Consider the following 23,573-nt stretch of genomic DNA (forward strand, 5'->3'; position numbering starts at 1 on the left):
CAACAACCACCCGAGCCACTGCCTGTTCACCCCGCTATCATCCAGAAGGCGAGGTCAGTACAGGTGCATCAAAGCTGGGACCGAGAGACTGAAAAACAGCTTCTATCTCAAGGCTATCAGACTGTTAAACAGCCACCACTAACATTGAGTTGCCAACACACTGACTCAACTCCAGCCACTTTAATAATGGGAATTGATGGGAAATTATGTAAAATATATCACTAGCCACTTTAAACAATGCTACCTAATATAATGTTTACATACCCTACATTATTAATCTCATATGTATACGTATATACTGTACTCTATATCATCTACTGCATCTTTATGTAATACATGTATCACTAGCCACTTTAGCTATGCCACTTTGTTTGCATACTCATCTCATATGTATATACTGTACTCAATACCATCTACTGTATCTTGCCTATGCCGCTCTGTACCATCACTCATTCATATATCTTTATGTACATATTCTTTATCCCCTTACACTACTAAGGTAGTAGTTTTGGAATTGTTAGCTAGATTACTTGTTGGTTATTACTGCATTGTCGGAACTAGAAGCACAAGCATTTCGCTACACTCGCATTAACATCTGCTAACCATGTGTATGTGACAAATACAATTTGATTTGATTTGATTTGAGGTCCGAGAAGCCGAAGATTCCACCGGAAGTAGTATTCTTGTTTACAGCAGTTAGCTAAAGTGTTAGCTAGTTAGCAAAGTAGCTACCGGTAGATATATCTAGCTAACATAAAAGAGGGTGAGTAAACGTGTGCTGACACAACACATTTGGTTTTACACAGTACTAAATTCATTGTTTACTTTCAAATCACTATGTTTTTCATGCGTGTGGAAAATGTCCGTTACCTAGCTAACGTTATTAAACCAATGTAACTAGCGAGTAAACACGGGGTTAGCTAGTGTTATCTATGTAGCTAACGTTAGCTAGCTAGAGTTCTTTATGCAGAATTTGACTAATAACAATAGGTTTTTGTTCTAGCCCAGTACTAACACATCTGGGCTTGATGATTTGATGAATTAGCTAGCTAACATCTGGGGCAGAAATAAAGCCTGCTGTGTACACATACTTCAGGTCCCTGGATCAGAATGGAATACACCACTAGCTAATATCACATTTTATTGGTCACATACACATGGTTAGCAGATGTTATTGCGAGTGTAGCGAAATGCTTAGCCCAGCTAGCTTTATATTCTAGTGCTACAATGGAAATTCTGAAATACATGTAATTTTTGCATGCCGTTGCACCATCACCCCCCACTTGTTCAGAAGATGAGCAGCTCGGAGGAGGTGTCATGGATCTCCTGGTTCTGTGGCCTGAGGGGGAATGAGTTTTTCTGTGAGGTGAGTAGATAGCTAGTTATGTCAGAACATCAAAGAATGAGAAGGACAGACAGGGGAAATACTATTGCTCTGACTTAGCCAACTGTTTGTGAAGCTAGTTGATCCTTTGAAATACAGAATGAACTGTTACAACTACCAGCCAAATATACCCAAAACACAGATGGAGAATTCCATGTGAAAGAGGACCAAAATACAGTGTTTAAAGTCGTGGGGTGGTTTTGTATTGGTGCCATAGTGTGTAACCGTGACATAAGCTTGTTATGGCGTGGTGGTAGATTCAGATATTCCAACACAGTGCACCGTGTAGGCTACGTTGCTTAATTCTACCTTTAACTCTTCTGCTTGTCTTAATTGCCAATACTGAAGTAATCCCTTTAACCTGTTATGCAATTGACCAACCGTGGCCAATTCATAAAAAGTGGTAGACATTGTTTGGCAGCTGAAAGCTACTAACCATGTTGATCCATTCCACTTTATCAGGTTGATGAGGACTACATTCAGGACAAGTTTAACCTGACAGGGCTCAATGAGCAGGTGCCTCACTACCGCCAGGCCCTTGACATGATCCTGGACCTGGAGCCAGGTGAGCTCATCACTACACCGTCTGGCATGACTTCACACTGACACTTCCTATAGGCTAATTTATCAGTTCTGTTTGTATTTACAAGTGCCTTTCAAAAGACACAAGGACACAGTACTGTGACTACATACTTTGATTCAGTGCATCTATAGGTTGAAGTCTACCTTGTGTTGATCTGAAAGCCTCACATATGTGTGTATAAAGACAGGAAAGACATGCAGACGCTATAATGCTGCCTCCCAGTGCTTTATTCATGCACCATGTCACTATAGGCTTCTGTGTACCTTGTGTGTTGATCTGAAAGCCTCACGGTCATGTCTGTCTGTCAGATGAGGAGTTGGAAGACAACCCCAACCAGAGTGACCTGATAGAGCAGGCAGCAGAGATGCTGTACGGGCTGATCCACGCACGCTACATCCTCACCAACAGAGGCATCGCTCAGATGGTAATAAACCCTAGATCTGTATATATTGTTCTGGAGTCTGGATAATCTCTATATCAGTGGTCTCCAACAGGTAGACTGTGAACTACCAGTAGCTCGCAGCCCACCTAGGAGAAGCTCGCCAATCAATTCTGAAAGTACATTACACTCAAATTAAAATGTGTTCGTTTTTTTCTTAGACCTCAAAAATGGTCTTCTCATGTGATTTAAAGCTTTGACATGGACTCAGAACATCCATTTTCAGTCTTTCTCTATGAAGAATTGTAATATTGAACAAATGTTAAATTAAAATAAAAAAAATCCCAAACCAGGAGAAATAAAACAGTGAAAAGAGAATTCAGGAAAATGTGAAATATAATTTTATGGGGCCCACTTAGTTGTCTATTAACTTATTTTACCAGGTATATTGACAAAACAACTATTTGAAAGCTATAAAATAAAAATGTAGTTCGTGACATGCTTCATTTTTTTTGTTTTAAGTAGCTCGTGCTAGAAAAGGTTGGAGACCCCTGTTCTAAATTCTACCTGTCCGTTTATGTAGTTAGTTTGGCCTTCTTGGACTAGCTGTGTGACCATGTTACACACTGAAATAGTTTTTGGTTTGCAGCTGGATAAGTACCAACAAGGGGACTTTGGCTATTGCCCAAGAGTGTACTGTGAGAATCAACCCATGCTTCCTATTGGTGAGTTTGACTTCAATGTATTCATACTCCTGTTCACTTACAGAACATACCTCTTCTCTTTTCATGGAATTGAACCATTTCTCTCCAGTCACATTTTGAACTATATCACAGATTGTCAGCAGTATTTCACACAGGTCTGAGGGAATCGTCAAAAAGATTACTCTTGCTTGTACAGTAAATATATTTGATCAATATTTAATTGCCAGCTGACACCAGAATAGACGTCTGTGCCCTCAGCGGTGTTACATAGATGTTGATCTCTCCTCTCCCATAGGTCTGTCAGACATCCCAGGTGAGGCGATGGTGAAGCTGTATTGTCCAAAGTGCATGGATGTGTACACCCCCAAGTCCTCCCGGCACCACCACACGGACGGGGCCTACTTCGGGACAGGCTTCCCCCACATGCTATTTATGGTGCACCCAGAGTACCGGCCAAAACGACCTGCCAACCAGTTTGTGCCAAGGTTTATTTCTATAATTATCTTTGCAAATTCATCAAGATGATCTGTTTGCCCCATTTGATTTGTTTGTGTTATTACATAATTCATGTTCAGCTGGGAACTGTAACAAAAACCATTTGCTTGATTTGAAGATAACATTTTTTTCCCTCGGTAAGGAGATTGAGACATGTTAGCATAATGGCAGCCTTCTACAATCCACACTGTTATTGTGTTGTAATATTTAGTTTTTGTTTTTTCTCAGGCTATATGGCTTCAAGATCCACCCCATGGCTTATCAACTCCAACTCCAGGCTGCCTCCAGCTTCAAGAGTCCTGTGAAGGCTATTCGCTAGAACTTACACACCCGGCTGGGAAAGAGACATTTTGACTTGGTTGGATTGAAAGCAGTGGATTATGTAGCTCAATAAAGGCTTGTTAAAAACACATTATGACAGATACAATACATACATGTAGATCAGGGATGGGAAACTCCAGTCATCGTAGGTCGCAGTATTACCCCATTCATAGCAAACACAGCTGACACATTGTATTCTAAACTGAGGATCATGATTAGTTAATTATTGGAGTCAGGTGTGTTAGCTGCAGCAATAATATGACACCAATCAGGCCCCAGAAGGACAGGAGTTGACCATCCCTGATGTAGTTAGATGTCGACGTCCGGACCAGGCCATCATCTGTTACACAGGATGCTCTTTGGTGATTGGCTCCCTCTGTGCTTTAGCCTATCATAACCCTACTGACTACAATCGTGCAACTCTTCCCCTCTCCTTGACAGGACCCAATCTTTCAAACCTTTTTTCAGTTTGGCTCGCTAAGGCAGGGTTTTCCAAACTCAGTCCTGAGGCCCCCCCCAGGTGCACCTTTTGTTTTTTGCCCAATTCTGATATTTTGCCCACGTATTGTCAAAAGAGCTGATGTGATTGGTCAGAGTTGGGCAGCCTGTGTGAGCACATCCTAATACCTGTTGTCACACTATCATGCTGACCTGCAAAGTATTGGGCTGGCTCAGATACATTCTCTACATGGTTTCCTTTCCCGCATGGCTCCATTACCGAGGGTGGACACGTAACTTAGCAGTGTGAAAAGGCTGAAATAAAACGATCTTCAATGATTGTTCATATCCAGATGATTGGCTGAGAATCCAATTAACAACCAGTTTGATATGTATGATAGATTCCCTAGAGAATGGATGCTGCACAAATTTAATTTAAGACAGAGTTTATTAGATGTATAAGATGTGTTCTCAGGGTGAAGGGCAACATGGGTTTGCTTTGTGCTGACATAAAACACCAGTGCTGGAACACTCACTGTCCCAAAGTGAAAATGTTCGGGCCACTTAAGCCATCATTAGTTGTGAACATGTCCATGACAGAGCAGAGTTGTCTCTTGACTGGACACTGAGACGCATGGTTTCTCTTGACTGGACACTGAGACGCATGGTTTCTCTTGACTGGACACTGAGACGCATGGTTTCTCTTGACTGGACACTGAGACGCATGGTTTCTCTTGACTGGACACTGAGACGCATGGTTTCTCTTGACTGGACACTGAGACACATGGTTTCTCTTGACTGGACACTGAGACACATGGTTTCTCTTGACTGGACACTGAGACGCATGGTTTCTCTTGACTGGACACTGAGACACATGGTTTCTCTTGACTGGACACTGAGACACATGGTTTCTCTTGACTGGACACTGAGACACATGGTTTCTCTTGACTGGACACTGAGACACATGGTTTCTCTTGACTGGACACTGAGACACATGGTTTCTCTTGCATTGGTCTGTTACAATATGAAGTGGTATTGAACACACAGGTCATGTTTCATGTTGATAACCTACAGCTACAACCAGTTTACATTATGGTACTACATTTTACATTAAAGATGTTTTTCTTTCAGTCTACAATTCCAGTGGTAATGCTATTATTGATTTTCTGAAGTCTGTATGCAAGCATCTGGAATTAAGAATTTTTAATAAAATTGTATTTCTTACAATTCTATTGGTCACCTTTTATTAAAAAATGTTCTTATTGTGACTGAAATCCTGCTCAGACAGACACTACACACCACTTGATAATTCATCCTGATTTTATTTAATTTTAAAGACAGGGATATGTCACAAAAGCAATATGTTTACATATCTAAAAACGAAGGGTTCCGCTGAGATTCTAGTTTATGCCCTCAAGATCCTTCTAGCTAATAGTTTGTGCCACCTTCACAAACTTCTTCAGAGGGGAAGAAAGGTCTGCTACCAATTGTCATTCTCTAAAGGGGTTCTCATACAAGTATCTTTATCTGATCTACAAAAGGACAGGGTACACCAACTGGTAGAGGAATCTACTCTAAAACAGGTGGTAAGAAAGATTTACAAACTAGATGATTATGAATGTGACTTTGTGTCTAAAAGCCTGCGAACAGGCTCATGTTTTAAAAAACATCCCAGTACAAAGAATCACATGAAACAGTCTCTACTTTACAAAGAAATGATGGTAGAACATGTACAAAAGGACTAAATATGTTCCCCTGTATGAAAGAAAAGCCACATACACTGGGACAGCTGCCTTTTGATAGTGATAAATACACCTTGCACAGGTACTACTGTGTTTAAGAGCTGAGAATCATTTGGACCCATCTGCAGGGCTAGAATGTACATTAAGACTGAACATTCGTCATACAATCATATACAGAGAGGTTTTGTCCTGCAGTATTGATAAAGACATAAAACCTGAGAAACAGACTAAAGCATTGTTTCATCAAATCAACCACATTTCTATCTAAAATCATTTTAAGGGACAAAACACAGCGGGCCTGTCCATTGCTCTCACATCAGACTGCATGGGGCAGTCCTAGGGGGCAGTCCTAGGGGGCAGTCCTAGGGGGCAGTCCTAGAGGTCAATGGTGTGTTAAAAGAGGAAGAAAAACAATGGTGAATATGTACTGGGAAACATGGGGGCACTCCCAAATTCAAGCTGTAAAAAAAACAAAAGACAATATTGATATGAGAAGCTACCATTGAGTAGGATATGAACTTCAATAACTTAAACACCTCATTTTGTACAAATACTATAAAAGCAGTAATGCTATAAAATAGAGTAAACATTTCAAAACAGATAGTTGTCATCACGTCAAAGTTTATACCGAGGGTCATCGTGGCCTGACCTAGTAGTATTACACATGTTAACTTGGCTGGTTAAGAAAGAGAGAGTTTACCTGAGCAGAGAACAAATCCAAAACAGGCATGGTTGTTGGAGTATGCAATATCTTTGTTCAATACTTTTAAGTGAGGTATGTCATTTCAATTTGAATATTCAATCAAAAAAAAGAATATTCCTCAATTATAAACATAAACAAACTCAAAGAGTTATCCCTTTCCAAAAATATGTCTAGTTTCTGTCCGGCATCTTAATCTGATTGAAAAAGTCTGATAATGTTATTACTTAAAGCCCAGTTGAAAACAGTGCATTTCTGTCAAAATGAGCATGTTAAAGGGAGACTCAGTAAAATGCCGTTGCCTCGACCAGCACCGCAGATACTGAGATGAGCCAGATGTAAGACTTTGCTCTCACACAGTATCTGCGCATGTGCACGGGTTCACTTCACTCTGTTCACAGCGTTGGAACCATGGCACCAAAACAGCGGAGAAGTCGAGCCTCTCGCTTCAACGTTCTTAGTTGTTTGGCTGAAATTGACCCACTACACTGTTTACTTTCTGCATCTCCGTCATATCGCTGAGTCCACACTTAAACTCAATGACACAGTAGTGGCAATACAAACGACAGAAAAATATGTTGTAAATAAACATTTAAACGCAAATGACCTAAATGCTCTTAGAACTGAAAAGGTTCATCTTTCCTACTATCATAATACAAAAAAAAGAGTAATTTGGCGAAATATGAGGTTTGAGTGGAATAGACCAAAATGAAGCCAACATACAGTCAGAACAGCAGTATGGAAAGAGAGGACACAATAGGCTTTCTCCCTGGCCTGCTCATATCCCACTGGGCAGGGAGACACCAGGATGCATCCCAAATGGCACCGTATTCCCTTTATAATGCACTACTTTTAACCAGGGCTCTGGTCAAGAGATGTAACCACAGTGGTTCTGGAGGGGACCAGTCAGGACACAATGTCCGTATGGGTTGAGGAGGTGGGGGTGGCTCTGGGACAGGGAGGTTAGTCTGTACTACAAAGCTCTGGTGTCTTGAGCATCAGATCCATAGGGCTCCCTGACTGTGTGTTGAGCATCAGATCCATAGGGCTCCCTGACTGTGTGTTGAGCATCAGATCCATAGGGCTCCCTGACTGTGTCTTGAGCATCAGATCCATAGGGCTCCCTGACTGTGTCTTGAGCATCAGATCCATAGGGCTCCCTGACTGTGTGTTGAGCTGAATCACATTGCTGTTGCTCCGCTGTCGCTTCCCTGCAGGAGACAAAGCTTCAGTTAACCTCTACCTAGCTGGCTGTACACCTTATGACAAAAATGTGTCACAGAGAAGCATTGTGTTTGACCAGGCCTTGGTGTGTGTAGAAGGAGCCGTCATAGACACCGTACTGTACCTGGTCATCCTCTGAGTCGGCAGTGATGACGATCCTCTTCTCCACTCTGGTCTCTGACGCTCCTCCTTTCACCACCTGGGTCAAGAGAAATAGTCAGAGGCCATGACACAGCTGAGGTGTGTGTGCGGTCTATGGTGTGCCCTTACCTTGGAGATGTGAGTGGTGGTGGTAGTAATGGAGGTGCCACTGGTTTCCCTGCTGCTCTCTGAGGTAATGGACTGAATGCTGCTCAGTGCTGTGGCCTCTTTCCCCCCGTCTGTCCCACCAACTGACACCTGAGAGGAAACAAACAGAAATAATGGCTCCATGGTAACACTTCAGTCATCGGTGCACTGTACTGAACGTTTCAGAAAGAAATGCCATGTATAGATCCCTGAACACGGCCCTGATTGTACCCTGTGGAGGTGGAACCACAGAGTTCCCCAGCTGTAGCATCATCTATATGATCATGGGGTGGCTACCTCTGCAGACTCGTAGCTGATAGTCTGGGTCTGAACGATAGGGACATCCTTAGTGGAGACGTCAGTAGGGAGGGAGTTGGACACGTCTGTGATGGTGACTGTCTGGGTCTGCACCAGAGGGGGCTGGGGTGGGAGGAGAACACACTCCAGTCAGTTTGACTGAACGTTGCACATCGACATGAGAAGAGCCGACATGGTTCCTTTCTTCTATACATGTCAAACAGAGATATAGGCTCTATATCACATCATTATATCTGAACCTTACATGATGTTGTGTCCAGTGTTTATATACATTATTGGTTGTGCCCATTTGAACATTGCACAGCTGTAACTTTCCAATGTTTCATCAACCACACCCCTCAAACCACACCTCTCTTTTCATTCACAACTGATTGGGTCCCTCGTTCCCACTCCCCTAGTTTTACCAAGATGTCCTTCCCACCACCACGAGGTCAGAGAGAGAAAGACGATTCATCTAGTGTGTGTCAGAGAGAGAAAGACAATACATCTAGTGTGTGTCAGAGAGAGAAAGACAATTCATCTAGTGTGTGTCAGAGAGAGAAAGACAATTCATCTAGTGTGTGTCAGAGAGAGAAAGACAATTCATCTAGTGTGTGTCAGAGAGAGAAAGACAATACATCTAGTGTGTGTCAGAGAGAGAAAGACAATTCATCTAGTGTGTGTCAGAGAGAGAAAGACAATACATCTAGTGTGTCAGAGAGAGAAAGACAATACATCTAGTGTGTCAGAGAGAGAAAGACAATACATCTAGTGTGTCAGAGAGAGAAAGACAATACATCTAGTGTGTCAGAGAGAGAAAGACAATACATCTAGTGTGTCAGAGAGAGAAAGACAATTCATCTAGTGTGTGTCAGAGAGAGAAAGACAATACATCTAGTGTGTCAGAGAGAGAAAGACAATTCATCTAGTGTGTGTCAGAGAGAGAAAGACAATTCATCTTGTGTCAGAGAGAGAAAGACAATTCATCTTGTGTCAGAGAGAGAAAGACAATTCATCTAGTGTGTGTCAGAGAGAGAAAGACAATTCATCTAGTGTGTCAGAGAGAGAAAGACAATTCATCTAGTGTGTGTCAGAGAGAGAAAGACAATTCATCTAGTGTGTGTCAGAGAGAGAAAGACAATACATCTAGTGTGTCAGAGAGAGAAAGACAATTCATCTAGTGTGTGTCAGAGAGAGAAAGACAATTCATCTAGTGTGTGTCAGAGAGAGAAAGACAATACATCTAGTGTGTCAGAGAGAGAAAGACAATTCATCTAGTGTGTGTCAGAGAGAGAAAGACAATTCATCTTGTGTCAGAGAGAGAAAGACAATTAATCTTGTGTCAGAGAGAGCGCTTGAAAGAGAAGAATAGCGACACGGTCCTTCCCATCGCCCCCAACACCAGAGAAAACACCAGAGAAAACACCATCACTGTGCACCACCTCTGCAGCCAGCTCTAGCAGAACTCAACCATCCATCCAGTATGACTACAGTACAGATTCAGTGTTTACAGTTTGGATTCCTTGTAGCCATGCTGCAGAAGGGTGAGTGTACACTGTCCCCCATGGAATCACCCAGACAGAGCAGAGGACAGGCAGAGTACAGGTAGAGGACAGGCAGAGGAGTCAATCAACAGGAGCTGGTCAGGGCAGAGGGAGGGCTACCTGGAAACAGCGTATGACATGGGGAACACCGCTCACGAAATAGGAGGTGTGGGAGGCTCCAGTTATCCTCCCAGACTGCTCCCCCCTTGACCCTGGGTCTGCCGGCTCCTCCTCCTCCAGCACTGTACCCTGGAGCTGATAGGAGTGGGGCAGCTGTGCCCTCTCCACCTCAACGACAGGTACGTGGCTAGTGGTGGTCCCAGAGCTAACATGCTCATCATCCTGAACATATGGCCCTGCCACCCCAGGTGCATCATGGGATTTGGAGTCAACCCTATCAGGCCCAGTTTCTGTGCTAGCAGGGCTGGGGCTGGGCCCCCCCGATGGTCTTACAGTGCTGCTGGACTCGTCCTGTTGTAGCGCTGCCTTAGTGTCCAGCTCTTCCCTTATAGGAGTAATACACACACGCTAGAGGAAAGACACAGCACACATATATCCACTGTGTGAACAACAGCAGGGAATGAAACAATGTTTTCCACCATCAAACATGTTCAGCAAGAATTTATTGCATTTTGATTGTCAAAGGGGCATGCAGCAGGACAAAATATATTGCAGTTGACAAGTGTTTTACCAAATACCAGTGAACGAAACGTAGGTCATGTATACTATAACATTTGATCAAGCTGCCCCAAAGTTACCTCGTCAGTGTTAGATAAAATAACAGTGAATTGTGATGAGGTATACACTGTATACTCAAAAATACACTGTAGCTGTCCACTAGTGCTGGGTTAATGTGCTTCTATAGAAGACTTCATACATGAAATACCACAACACGCCACTAACTAATCCTACGATGACATATGACAACATTGATGTCTGTCTGGATGTGTACAAAAACACCTTCCATTAGTGGAACCTGCACATATCAAAAGTGTTCCTACTGTAAAAAGCCACCTGTCAACTGTCATTGTCAGGCGCACCTCGTCTAGTCCAGATAATCAGATGTACAAAAACAGAAGAGGGGGCATCGTCAAGTCTTTAAACTGTTTAGGAAGGAGCAACAGTCTGTAGGAACAGTCAGGAAGAGTTGGGGAGGGGGGGACTGAGCAAGATACACAGGAAGTAAGAGTCACATGACAGGAAGCAGCTTCTGAAGTAGAAGAAGATGATGATGAAGAGCTGTGATGAAGAAGAGAAGAAGAAGGAGCTAGAGGTTGATGGCCTGCCTACACACATCCCTCTCTCTGGTCCTCTCCCTCTGGGCTGGCTCGAGGGGCCCCTAGGATGCCACCTCAGCTGCGTTTAGAGTAGAAGTCTTGCAGGGGGCCACGCGGAAGGCGGATGGCGAACTGAGGGGAGAAGGGTGAGGGTGGAGAGGGGGAGAGAGATGAGAGAGGTAGGGGATGTTGAAATGTCTGATGTAGGGTAATGGATAGGAAGGCTATGCAAAGCTGTGTCATGGTCTAAGAGAGGAAGAATGGAGAACGCATGTCTGAGTTGGACTAGGTGGTTATGGGTAACCTGTGGGCCTTCAGACTTCAGTTGTGGGCTTGGGGACAGGAGTATCAGTACACGGAATAACAGAGCAAAGTGAGAAAAAGGGAGTGTGGGAAAGCAGAGTTAGGGAAAGAGGGGCAGTATTTGGGAGAAGGAGGCAGGATGGAGGACATGAAGCAGAAAACAAGCACATCACTGAGGGAAAGAGGAGACAGGAGGACGAGCACACAGGTCAACTCTTCTACTCCAAGGTCATGTCACAGGGTCATGCAGTTTCTCTGTCCAATCAGGTCTGGTTGTCATGCACTGAGGGGAGGGTCAGACTAAGGGACAGCCAATGAATGAGGAGGTAAAGACAGAGCTGGGCTTAGAAACCTGACCAATAGGCTCAGACACCACATGCCCAAACCATAAGTCCCTTCCCCACAACAAACAGCTGAACATTCAGACAGACTGGGCCACAAGGTGAACAGACTGATCTGTTCCAATCAGTCTGGACAAGGTGTTCTTCAGTTGGCCCATGCAAACAGAAATCGTTCCATTTTAGTAGGTTAGTAATGACAGAAAGCCTTTCATAGACTAGATGGGTCCGGTTGAAGACAAAAGGCCTTGTTCAAAGACATGCAATAAGTGTTTGCATCGCATCAACACAAACCAAGAGGAACAAAAAGTAGAACCACAGGATGGTGTTGTGGTTCTCCACCCCAACACATCAACTCAGAGAACACAACAGACAGCCATACAGAGGGAAACGTGTGGTGGGCTACTTCCATTCAGTCAATTCAGGAATATATTCACACATTTCAATTTCTCCTCATCTCCCAAATTGACTTGCATTGAAATGGAACTGACCCCGACAGTGTGTGCTAACATCCATTCCTTCTCTGTGGAATGGGAGAGCTGGGAAGCTGGCGTGAACTACAGAGAACTGAGGGGAGGGGTGTGTGGTGGGGTACGGCACAGTGTCTGGTCTGAGATGGTACTCACCCCGTCGGCATCAGGTAAAGGCTGTCCGTTGATGCCCAGGCTGCGGAAGGGGGAGTGAGTGGACAGGCGCTTGTCCCATTCGCTGGGCCCCCGGGACTCTGGGACAGATGCCATGAAGTTCCTCTTCAGCTCACTGATACTAGTATGATGCCTGATGAGATCCTCCTGGGGCTTCTCAAAGTCCTGGAGGGAGGGAGAAGTGGAGAGGGAGGGAGGAAGGAGAGGGGGAGTGGGAGAGAGGTAGGGAGAGAGGAGAGGGAGGGAGGAAAAGGGAGGGGGGAGAGAGAGGGAGGGAGAAGGGGGGAGAGAGAGAAGAGAGGGGGAGGGAGGGAGGTAGGGAGGAAAAGGGAGGGGGAAGAGAGAGGGAGGGAGAGAGAAGTGGAGAGGGAGGGAGGAAGGAAGGAGAGGGGGAGTGGGAGAGAGGTAGGGAGAGAGGAGAGAGAGGGAGGGAGGAAGGAAGGAGAGGGGGAGTGGGAGAGAGGTAGGGAGAGAGGAGAGGGAGGAAAAGGGAGGGGGAAGAGAGGGAGGGAGAAGAGGGGAGAGAGAGAAGAGAGAGGGAGAGAGAAGAGGGGAGATAGGGAGGAAGGAAGGAGAGGGGGAGTGGGAGAGAAGTAGGGAGAGAGGAGAGAGAGGGAGGAAAAGGGAGGGGGAAGAGAGAAGAGAGAGGGAGGGAGAAGAGAGAGAAGAGAGAGGGAGAGAGAGAGAAAAAGAGAGAGAGGTAGAGTGAGAGAGAGAGGTAGAGTGAGAGGTAGAGTGAGAGGTAGAGAGAGAGAGAAGTAGAGAGAGAGAGAAGTAGAGAGAGAGAGAAGTAGAGAGAGAGAGAGAGAGAGAGAGAGAGAAGTAGAGAGAGAGAGAAGTAGAGAGAGAGAGAGAGAGAGAGAGAGAGGTAGAGTGAGAGGTAGAGTGAGAGGTAGAGTGAGAGAGAGAGAGAGAGAGAGAGAGAGAGAGAGAGAGAGAGAGAGAGAGAGAGAGGTGGAGTGAGAGGTAGAGTGAGAGGTAGAGAGAGAGAGAGAGGTAGAGTGAGAGGTAGAGAGAGAGAGAGAGAGGTGGAGTGAGAGGTAGAGAGAGAGAGAGAGAGAGAGGTAGAGTGAGAGGTAGAGAGAGAGAGAGAGGTGGAGAGAGAGGTAAAGTGGAAAATGACAAACATTTGGTTTGGAAAATAGGTGTGGAGAAGAGGAGTGACAGAGTAGATGTGTAGAAGGTGGAGAGAGAAAGCAGGTGTGTCAGAAACAATGTCACTCATATGAACATGTTTAGATAATAAACTATGTCAACCAAGCAGCAGGTGACTTTTGCTGTTCTATTTAACCTAAAGCTTCAGCGTTAAAGCAGGCAGGAACTCAGTTCATCAGATCCATTCAAAATAAAATGGATTCTCTGAGCTCTCATTGATAAATCAACCCGTTCAATTAGTGAGCAGCACTACATAGAATCTGATCAGGTTACAAATCACAGCGGATGAGAGCGAGGTGATGTTAGCACACATTACTTTAGGTCACAGACGCAGGTGGTCACTATGCAGCGATAGCAGCATCCTGTTTCCGTGGCTGGATGAATCTTATGGTGATGAGAGCAGTGGAACTCTTAGACGTCATTTATTCACAATGACATGAATATATGACTGGGAAGACATCATAAACTAGTGGACGAGCTGGTGAGTGGAAAGATATGTGATGGCAGAGTGGTGGAGAGGGAAGGCTGGTGGTGGCCTGCCCTATATGGAGTATGGAGATGGCAGAGTGGTGGCCTGCCCTATATGGAGTATGGAGATGGCAGAGTGGTGGCCTGCCCTATATGGAGTATGGAGATGGCAGAGTGGTGGCCTGCCCTATATGGAGTATGGAGATGGCAGAGTGGTGGCCTGCCCTATATGGAGTATGGAGATGGCAGAGTGGTGGCCTGCCCTATATGGGGTATGGAGATGGTAGAGAGGGAAGGTTGGTGGTGGCCTGCCCTATATGGAGTATGGAGATGGCAGAGTGGTGGCCTGCCCTATATGGAGTATAGAGATGGCAGAGTGGTGGCCTGCCCTATATGGAGTATAGAGATGGCAGAGTGGTGGCCTGCCCTATATGGAGTATAGAGATGGCAGAGTGGTGGCCTGCCCTATATGGAGTATGGAGATGGCAGAGTGGTGGCCTGCCCTATATGGAGTATGGAGATGGCAGAGTGGTGGCCTGCCCTATATGGAGTATGGAGATGGCAGAGTGGTGGCCTGCCCTATATGGAGTATGGAGATGGCAGAGTGGTGGCCTGCCCTATATGGAGTATAGAGATGGCAGAGTGGTGGCCTGCCCTATATGGAGTATAGAGATGGCAGAGTGGTGGCCTGCCCTATATGGAGTATAGAGATGGCAGAGTGGTGGCCTGCCCTATATGGAGTATGGAGATGGCAGAGTGGTGGCCTGCCCTATATGGAGTATGGAGATGGCAGAGTGGTGGCCTGCCCTATATGGAGTATGGAGATGGCAGAGTGGTGGCCTGCCCTATATGGAGTATGGAGATGGTAGAGAGGGAAGGTTGGTGGTGGCCTGCCCTATATGGAGTATGGAGATGGCAGAGTGGTGGCCTGCCCTATATGGAGTATGGAGATGGCAGAGTGGTGGTCTGCCCTATATGGAGTTTGGAGATGGTAGAGAGGGAAGGTTGGTGGTGGCCTGCCCTATATGGAGTATGGAGATGGCAGAGTGGTGGAGAGGGAAGGCTGGTGGTGGCCTGCCCTATATGGAGTATGGAGATGGCAGAGTGGTGGCCTGCCCTATATGGAGTATGGAGATGGCAGAGTGGTGGCCTGCCCTATATGGAGTATGGATATGGCAGAGTGGTGGAGAGGGAAGGCTGGTGGTGGCCTGCCCTATATGGAGTATGGAGATGGCAGAGAGGGAAGGTTGGTGGTGGCCTTCCCTATATGGAGTATGGAGATGGTAGAGTGGTGGAGAGGGAAGGTTGGTGGTGGCCTGCCCTATATGAAGTATGGAGATGGCAGAGTGGTGGAGAGGGAAGGTTGGTGGTGGCCTGCCCTATATGGAGTATGGAGATGGCAGAGTGGTGGCCTGCCCTATATGGAGTATGGAGATGGCAGAGTGGTGGCCTTCCCTATATGGAGTATGGAGATGGCAGAGTGGTGGCCTGCCCTATATGGAGTATGGAGATGGCAGAGTGGTGGCCTGCCCTATATGGAGTATGGAGATGGCAGAGTGGTGGCCTGCCCTATATGGAGTATGGAGATGGCAGAGTGGTGGCCTGCCCTATATGGAGTATGGAGATGGCAGAGTGGTGGCCTGCCCTATATGGAGTATGGAGATGGCAGAGTGGTGGCCTGCCCTATATGGAGTATGGAGATGGCAGAGTGGTGGCCTGCCCTATATGGAGTATGGAGATGGCAGAGTGGTGGAGAGGGAAGGTTGGTGGTGGCCTGCCCTATATGGAGTATGGAGATGGCAGAGTGGTGGCCTGCCCTTTATGGAGTATGGAGATGGAGATGGCAGAGTGGTGGAGAGGGAAGGTTGGTGGTGGCCTGCCCTATATGGAGTATGGAGATGAAGCACTTTTCTACTGTATACCGAGGAGAGACAAAGCTGAAACAAGATGTCAGGAATGTAATGGTAATGCTTCTACTAACACTCAAATGGCCGAGCTTGGAGACGGAACAACATCTCAGCTGCATAACGTGGCCGATCAGTAACGGTATCTACAAACACCACAAATGAAACACTCCTGGCTCCCTTTCATGGAACGTGTATGGTGTGATGTCTGGGGAGAAGAGACCACAATCCCAATCATATACTTTGCGAGAAGCAATCAGGAGATATCAAGTACTCAACAACATTCCCCTGAAACAAGTAGCTAGCTGTGTTGAGTTAATATCGCCACACACAAAGCAAATTAGAGGTTACACAGTCAAAATCATCTACTAGCAAAAGCTAAGACGCCTATGTAATACACAAGATGTGAATCAGTAATGTCACATGCAAAGCAGCCTGTTGTATTATAGCAGCCAGTAGCCAAAGAGCAAGAAAGCAGTGTACAGAGACAGATCTCCAGAAGACAGGGAAACAAACCTCCAACATTAAAAGACTATGTCTGATATAAATTGAGTCACCCTCAGTTCTCTTAGCTCTTTTCTGTGAAGGAACAAAAAAGGAGAAAGGTGTGGGTTACACAGGTTCCACGTGACATCATAGCAGACGTCACAACGTGGACATGCATTGTTGCATGGGGAGGGGGGTGGTGAGGGGTCTGCATGCAGAGTGGCCTGGAGCCTCTGGGGGCCACAAGGGCCCTGGAATCCCAGATGTGCAAAGCAGGGGACCTAAGACAGGGCTATTAGAGTGGGTGTCTTGAAGGGGTGGGGGGGTAAAGGTGAAGGGTCAGGCAGGGATACAGTACTCAATAGAAACACTAGTCATCATGAAAACCTAGTCCTGTGTCATGCATGTAGATGCAGCAGCCAATGAGGAATCTTCTTTCAACATTCATTCTTCAAAGGCCCTAACTTTTCTTCCTGTCTGGACTGATGTACAAACCAAAAGCATATGTAATGTATCTCATATACGTCATCTCAGTCTGTGCACATGACCAATACAATGTCTGACTTGAACATGAGGTCAACTCAAAGACCTTGTAGTTTGTGAGCAGTATTCAAATGAAACCTGGAGAATAAAACGAGGAGAGGGTGAAGTTAGTCTTATGGATGGGAGACTTGGCAGTGGTGTATGTTAGAATGGGAGTGGAGTGACTACAATACTAATATAATGCACAAGCAGGAGTCGGGACAAGGTCAAAGGTCTGACCTTCCTCATTTGAACCGGCTCCTCAGTGTCCGTCTGCTCAGACTGGAGTTACCCCAGGCATGGAGGAGGAGAGAAGGCATAATGACGTTAGAATCCTCCACTAGGAGCCTCGTCCCCGTCCATAGCAGAGCCATCTGAGGAACTTGTGATCTGAGGTGTGTCTTTGTTACACTATCATTACTGTGACCAATGGAGGGCAGAAATGATGATGCACAGCTATTCTATTTATAACTATAGAAAAATCAGCATTTTATACTTCTCTTATAAATAATACTATGTGATGAATATAGCAATATCGCTGCTGAGACCAGTCTATCTGTAACTTCTATGACCAGTATATCTGTGTGTGAGGGGTGAATGATGATGATCCCTGTACGGCCGGGGATTGTGGGAGTTGTAGTTCCTAGATGCAGTACCTTGACCTCGGCTGAGCCCTCGTCCACTGCCTCCACGGTGACCTGCAGCTTCCTGTCGTCCTGGCGGGCTGGCAGCCTGATGGGGGTGGAGGTCTGGGGCTGCTGGAGGTCCAGGGGGGCCATGGGGATCCCTGCCTCCATCAGGGCTGCCTGGGAGAAGACTGGGGCGCTGACCGGACGGGCGGCCTTGTGGGTGGCCACCACTGGCAGGAGAGAGACAGGACAGAGGGAGTGTTAGTATTTAGATAGATGGTTTTGTATATAGGGCAGGAGAGAGACGGTCTGCGTGCTTTGAGACCATCAAACCCGGTGTAGTGAGAGGTAAACACACTGACAGAGCGTAGAAGAACATCTTGAACATCCACATCTTGAACTCCACACACACACACACACACACACACACACTGAGGCCAGGGCATACACAGACTTCAGGTACACACTGTACCTTCATGGGCCAGCTCAGTCTAGTCTAGAATGAGACTAGCAAGGGGAAAAGCTTGGATGAGTTGTAGGAAGCAACTGTTCACAATATAGAACAGGCAGCAAAGCATGGCCATTACATCTCAACCGTAGCCAACGATGCAAATAGCAGAAGTTGTCCTGACTCATGGGGTTAATAACCAACGATGCAAATAGCAGAAGTTGTCCTGACTCATGGGGTTAATAACCAACGATGCAAATAGCAGAAGTTGTCCTCACTCATTGAGTTAATAACCAACGATGCAAATAGCAGAAGTTGTCCTGACTCATGGGGTTAATAACCAACGATACAAATAGCAGAAGTTGTCCTGACTCATTGAGTTAATAACCAACGATGCAAATAGCAGAAGTTGTCCTGACTCATTGAGTTAATAACCAACGATGCAAATAGCAGAAGTTGTCCTGACTCATTGAGTTAATAACCAACGATGCAAATAGCAGAAGTTGTCCTGACTCATTGAGTTAATAACCAACGATGCAAATAGCAGAAGTTGTCCTGACTCATTGAGTTAATAACCAACGATGCAAATAGCAGAAGTTGTCCTGACTCATGGGGTTAATAACCAACGATGCAATAGCAGAAGTTGTCCTGACTCATGGGGTTAATAACCAACGATGCAAATAGCAGAAGTTGTCCTGACTCATGGGGTTAATAACCAACGATGCAAATAGCCTCACTGTGGTATAGTATTCCTAAAGCCGTTAGAAGTTGTCCTGACTCATGGGGTTACTGAGCTCACGCCTCACTGTGGTATAGTATTCCTAAAGCCGTTAGAAGTTGTCCTGACTCATGGGGTTAATGAGCTCACACCTCACTGTGGTATAGTATTCCTAAAGCCGTTAGAAGTTGTCCTGACTCATGGGGTTACTGAGCTCACGCCTCACTGTGGTATAGTATTCCTAAAGCCGTTAGAAGTTGTCCTGACTCATGGGGTTAATGAGCTCACGCCTCACTGTGGTATAGTATTCCTAAAGCCGTTAGAAGTTGTCCTGACTCATGGGGTTAATGAGCTCACGCCTCACTGTGGTATAGTATTCCTAAAGCCGTTAGAAGTTGTCCTGACTCATGGGGTTAATGAGCTCACGCCTCACTGTGGTATAGTATTCCTAAAGCCGTTAGAAGTTGTCCTGACTCATGGGGTTAATGAGCTCACGCCTCACTGTGGTATAGTATTCCTAAAGCCGTTAGAAGTTGTCCTGACTCATGGGGTTAATGAGCTCACGCCTCACTGTGGTATAGTATTCCTAAAGCCGTTAGAAGTTGTCCTGACTCATGGGGTTAATGAGCTCACGCCTCACTGTGGTATAGTATTCCTAAAGCCGTTAGAAGTTGTCCTGACTCATGGGGTTAATGAGCTCACGCCTCACTGTGGTATAGTATTCCTAAAGCCGTTAGAAGTTGTCCTGACTCATGGGGTTAATGAGCTCACGCCTCACTGTGGTATAGTATTCCTAAAGCCGTTAGAAGTTGTCCTGACTCATGGGGTTACTGAGCTCACGCCTCACTGTGGTATAGTATTCCTAAAGCCGTTAGAAGTTGTCCTGACTCATGGGGTTACTGAGCTCACGCCTCACTGTGGTATAGTATTCCTAAAGCCGTTAGAAGTTGTCCTGACTCATGGGGTTAATGAGCTCACGCCTCACTGTGGTATAGTATTCCTAAAGCCGTTAGAAGTTGTCCTGACTCATGGGGTTACTGAGCTCACACCTCACTGTGGTATAGTATTCCTAAAGCCGTTAGAAGGAAAACTAAATATGTATTTCTTCTATAAAGCAAAGCATAACCAACCATTGGTTCGTCAAACAACGTATTTTTTCAGGGGAAAATCCCATGACAAAGCACAACCACGTTGTAAAAGTGTTGGACGAATGTTAGTCAGCTTTTCTGGTAAGTTGAGGTTGGAGAGCGGGTGTGAGATCAACATATTGTTTTAGGGCAGCACGCAAAAACTCAAGACGCAAAGTACCTGCAACCGATTTTTTATCCCGCAACACAAACCAATGGTCATCCACATCTCTCTGGGGTTGTACTGGTCTCTTCTCCTCCTCAACCACCACTCTGGGTTTGGGCTGAGCGGCTGGACCTTTGACCACAGTTATGTCAGTATAGACCTGGAGACGCTCACGGAGAGCAACTGATACAAACACACAAACAGAGCTCTTATCTAAGACACAGCTTACATGCATCGTAAAAGTATCAGTAGAAGACCATTTTGCAATTCTCAAAAAAATCTAAACAAGCAATAGTGATCTCAATCTGCGATTGAATTGAATTCCAAATAGATGTGCCGGACAAAATGAACTGATGTTTTCGGTAGTTTCAGTCTTTTGGTAGTCTCAGTCTGCAGCTAAAATGAGCAGGAAAAGCAGGGGGATAGGGAAATGAAGAGATGGGGGGGTACCTAATTCTTTAGGGGCAGCATCCAGCAGGACAAACCAGTCATCGTCCACCTCTCTCTGTCTCTGAGGCAGTCTCTGCTGCAGGGTCCTCTCCTCTCTCCACCTCTCCTCCACTATCGTCACCCTTTTCTGGGTTCTCTGCTCTGTGCTCGTCACCATCACGTCAACCACAGGGGCAGGTCTAGTTACCACAGCAACTGATACAGACAGACACAGAGTACCCAGGAGACTCGACTATGATACTCTTACCATTCACAAATTATAACACAGAATCTGATTGTGGCCAAAGCTGCACATATCTGCTTAGAGACCCTATACGACACATCATTATAAAAAATATATAGGGTAATGTGAAGCACAACCGAGCTCAGGATGATGCGGTAGTGGGTACCTGTTGGCATTTTCACAGGCTCTTGGCGAGAGGCTTCAAAGAGCGTGAACCAATCATCACCCTCCCCTCTCTCTTGGGGAGGCAGTGTTTTCACCAGTTCAACCTCCGGTTGACGTCTGTCCTCCACCACTCTATGTGGTTTCCTAGTTTCCTCCACCACAATCACTGTTCTCCGGGGTACCAGCTCTATAACCTCTCTGTCTACATGGAACGCTGAAATAAAACAAGGATAACAGGCTTATCAATGCCAAGTAATACACAATCTGGGTTCAGCGTTTTACCAAACAAAAAGGGGCAGACGGTGGTCAAGCAGCAATACCCTTGGGTGTGGTCAGTATCTTGGCGGGAGCGCGGTCCCAGAGCACAAACCAATCATCATCCACTTCTTTAGGTGTTACCACAGGCCCCTCCTCCATCTTAACAGTCTCTTCCATGATCCTCACGGTCTTTGGTGGTTTCTGTTCCACTGTCTCCTTCACCACCGTAACAGCTGTGGTGCTCACACCAGAGTAAATCACCACCACTGGTGCAGCTGATAGAGACAGAAACACAGCCCAACAGTCCACAAGGGATCAAGTCTTTTACTAGAACATGTAAATATAATAGTGTAATCCTTGCCAAAAGCTTTTGTGGATAGTCAATAGGCTCACACAACAATTGAGAGCTTTTGGATGCAAGAGAAGGGTTGGTATTTGTATTTTGAGTGGCCAACAGCAAGCTTAGAATGGTCAAAGTACCTGCTACTTTAGGGGCAACATCCAGCTGCAAAAACCAATCATCATCCTGCTCTCTCTGCGGTTGTGTTGCCTTACCCTCCAGGGCAACGTCTTCAGGAAGTAATCGGACTGCTTCCACCACAAACACTCTTGGCTCAGGCTCAATGGTCAGATGTTTGGCGGGCACAACCTCTGGGTATACCCTATCGCTAACAGCCAGGGAAACTGGAGCAAAAAGACACACAGAGAGCTTGATATACCACAACTACTATTTGAGGGTCCTGTTGATGATTGACCAGTCATAACCCAAGAGATATCATGTTCCTAATTCACACAAGAAAAACGCGTAGATTTGGTTAGTTAGCTTGTTGGCAGTACTGTATGTCTGAGGTACCTGGTGGTTAGTTAGCTTGTTGGCAGTACTGTATGTCTGAGGTACCTGGTGGTTAGTTAGCTTGTTGGCAGTACTGTATGTCTGAGGTACCTGGTGGTTAGTTAGCTTGTTGGCAGTACTGTATGTCTGAGGTACCTGGTGGAACCCCAGCACGTTCTTCACGGACTGCATCCAACAGAACAAACCCCACTGGTGGTACAATGATCGGCTCCTCACGGACATCAGCAAGCAGTGTAAACCAATCATCATCTCTCTCTGGTTGTCGCTGCCACTCCTCTACTTCCCGTTCCTGTTGTGGCCTCGTCTCCTCCACCAGAACCACCACTGGCTTCTGCTGTTCAGCCTTTACCTCAACCACAGGGCTGATCACATCTGGATAAACCGGTGTTGGCTCTGCTGGAGCGACTGATACAAACACACATAGTACATACCCTTCAGATTCAGCTAGATGTGTGGGCTCACAAAAAGCCATGTCATCAAAGATCATATTCCCAGATAAACATTCCAAAGTTCATATGGCAAAAGCACTGCGGTTAGTCTGCGAGTTTGGCGAGGTGGGTTGGGTATATTTTTGATGGAATCAGGGGCTGAGGCGCAAAGCCTTGAATTGTATGGGGTACCTGGTGGTATATAGGATGTTTCTCTGGGCACGACATCCAGTTGCACAAACCAGTCATCGTCCATCTCTCTTGATGGCTGTGGTGGAAGTATAACTTCTTCTTGACGTCGTTCCTCTTGAATTACAGTCACCCTTCTCTCCTCTCTCTGCTCTACTGTCGTCAACTCAACCACAGAGGAGACGCTTTCCTCAGGGTATACCGGAATACGCTCTTCCACAGAAGCTGATACAAACACACATTCCTCAGATACTGGAAGATAATTGAAATTACTACACAAAGCAATGTATCTGAAGCCCTTCTCTTGGTGGATAGTCAAATGTCTTGTTAGTTATTCTTATTTGAAAGTTTTCTGCAGCATATGAAGCACAGGCTCAGGGGAGATGTTGTTAATATTGTGGTGGGACTGGGAAGCAGTGCATGAAAATCATGGAAGTACCTGACGGAATCACAGATGGTTCTCTGGGAACAATGTCCAGCAGAACAAACCAGTCATCTTCCATCTCTCTCTGTGACAGTTTCTGTTCCAGACGGCTCTGGTCTTTCTGTAACTCCATCTCCTCCACTACAGTCACCCTGGTCTCCTCCCTCTGCACCACTGTCATCACTTTAACCATGGAAGAGATGGTTTCATCTACGTACACCTGAACTTGCTCTTGCAAAGAAGCTGATAGATAAAGACACCATGAACCGTGAGAGACATGAAGTTCAAAGCCTAGTTCG

At 45.8% G+C, this 23,573-nt stretch overlaps 2 protein-coding genes across 2 annotated transcripts in view; one reads left to right on the forward strand and one right to left on the reverse strand.

Moving 5' to 3' along the window:
• Window positions 1-645: 645 nt before the first annotated feature.
• Window positions 646-5,531, forward strand: LOC139419966 (casein kinase II subunit beta-like). The gene is made up of 7 exons (XM_071169821.1): window positions 646-763; window positions 1,292-1,366; window positions 1,847-1,949; window positions 2,276-2,391; window positions 2,996-3,071; window positions 3,346-3,535; window positions 3,774-5,531. The coding sequence occupies exons 2-7, from the start codon at window positions 1,295-1,297 to the stop codon at window positions 3,862-3,864; spliced, it is 648 nt and encodes a 215-aa protein (XP_071025922.1). The 5' UTR covers window positions 646-763; window positions 1,292-1,294; the 3' UTR covers window positions 3,865-5,531.
• Window positions 5,532-5,606: 75 nt separating this feature from the next.
• Window positions 5,607-23,573, reverse strand: part of LOC139419950 (uncharacterized) — a 46,765-nt gene continuing 28,798 nt past the window's right edge. Inside the window, exons 17-33 of the mRNA XM_071169820.1 lie at window positions 23,290-23,517; window positions 22,854-23,075; window positions 22,369-22,638; window positions 21,861-22,064; window positions 21,443-21,655; window positions 21,124-21,336; window positions 20,735-20,929; window positions 20,300-20,467; window positions 17,853-18,055; window positions 17,437-17,478; window positions 16,705-16,767; window positions 12,644-12,826; window positions 8,556-8,678; window positions 8,241-8,369; window positions 8,095-8,169; window positions 7,882-7,957; window positions 5,607-7,773 (exon numbers count right to left, since the gene is read on the reverse strand). Coding sequence (XP_071025921.1) covers window positions 7,928-7,957; window positions 8,095-8,169; window positions 8,241-8,369; window positions 8,556-8,678; window positions 12,644-12,826; window positions 16,705-16,767; window positions 17,437-17,478; window positions 17,853-18,055; window positions 20,300-20,467; window positions 20,735-20,929; window positions 21,124-21,336; window positions 21,443-21,655; window positions 21,861-22,064; window positions 22,369-22,638; window positions 22,854-23,075; window positions 23,290-23,517 — 2,561 coding nt within the window. The 3' untranslated portion in view covers window positions 5,607-7,773; window positions 7,882-7,927. The remainder of the gene's footprint in view (window positions 7,774-7,881; window positions 7,958-8,094; window positions 8,170-8,240; window positions 8,370-8,555; window positions 8,679-12,643; window positions 12,827-16,704; window positions 16,768-17,436; window positions 17,479-17,852; window positions 18,056-20,299; window positions 20,468-20,734; window positions 20,930-21,123; window positions 21,337-21,442; window positions 21,656-21,860; window positions 22,065-22,368; window positions 22,639-22,853; window positions 23,076-23,289; window positions 23,518-23,573) is intronic.

This window comes from Oncorhynchus clarkii, chromosome 2 (genome assembly GCF_045791955.1).
Source record: "Oncorhynchus clarkii lewisi isolate Uvic-CL-2024 chromosome 2, UVic_Ocla_1.0, whole genome shotgun sequence".
Lineage (NCBI taxonomy): Eukaryota > Metazoa > Chordata > Actinopteri > Salmoniformes > Salmonidae > Oncorhynchus > Oncorhynchus clarkii.

What these genes read in the sequence shown, in the direction of transcription:
- LOC139419966 (XM_071169821.1), top strand. Translation starts at nt 1,295, where the DNA reads ATGAGCAGCTCGGAGGAGGTGTCATGGATCTCCTGGTTCTGTGGCCTG. An exon ending in GATCCTGGACCTGGAGCCAG is followed by an intron (nt 1,950 to 2,275) that starts GTGAGCTCATCA and finishes TCTGTCTGTCAG; the next exon opens with ATGAGGAGTTGGAAGACAAC. An exon ending in GCCAACCAGTTTGTGCCAAG is followed by an intron (nt 3,536 to 3,773) that starts GTTTATTTCTAT and finishes GTTTTTTCTCAG; the next exon opens with GCTATATGGCTTCAAGATCC.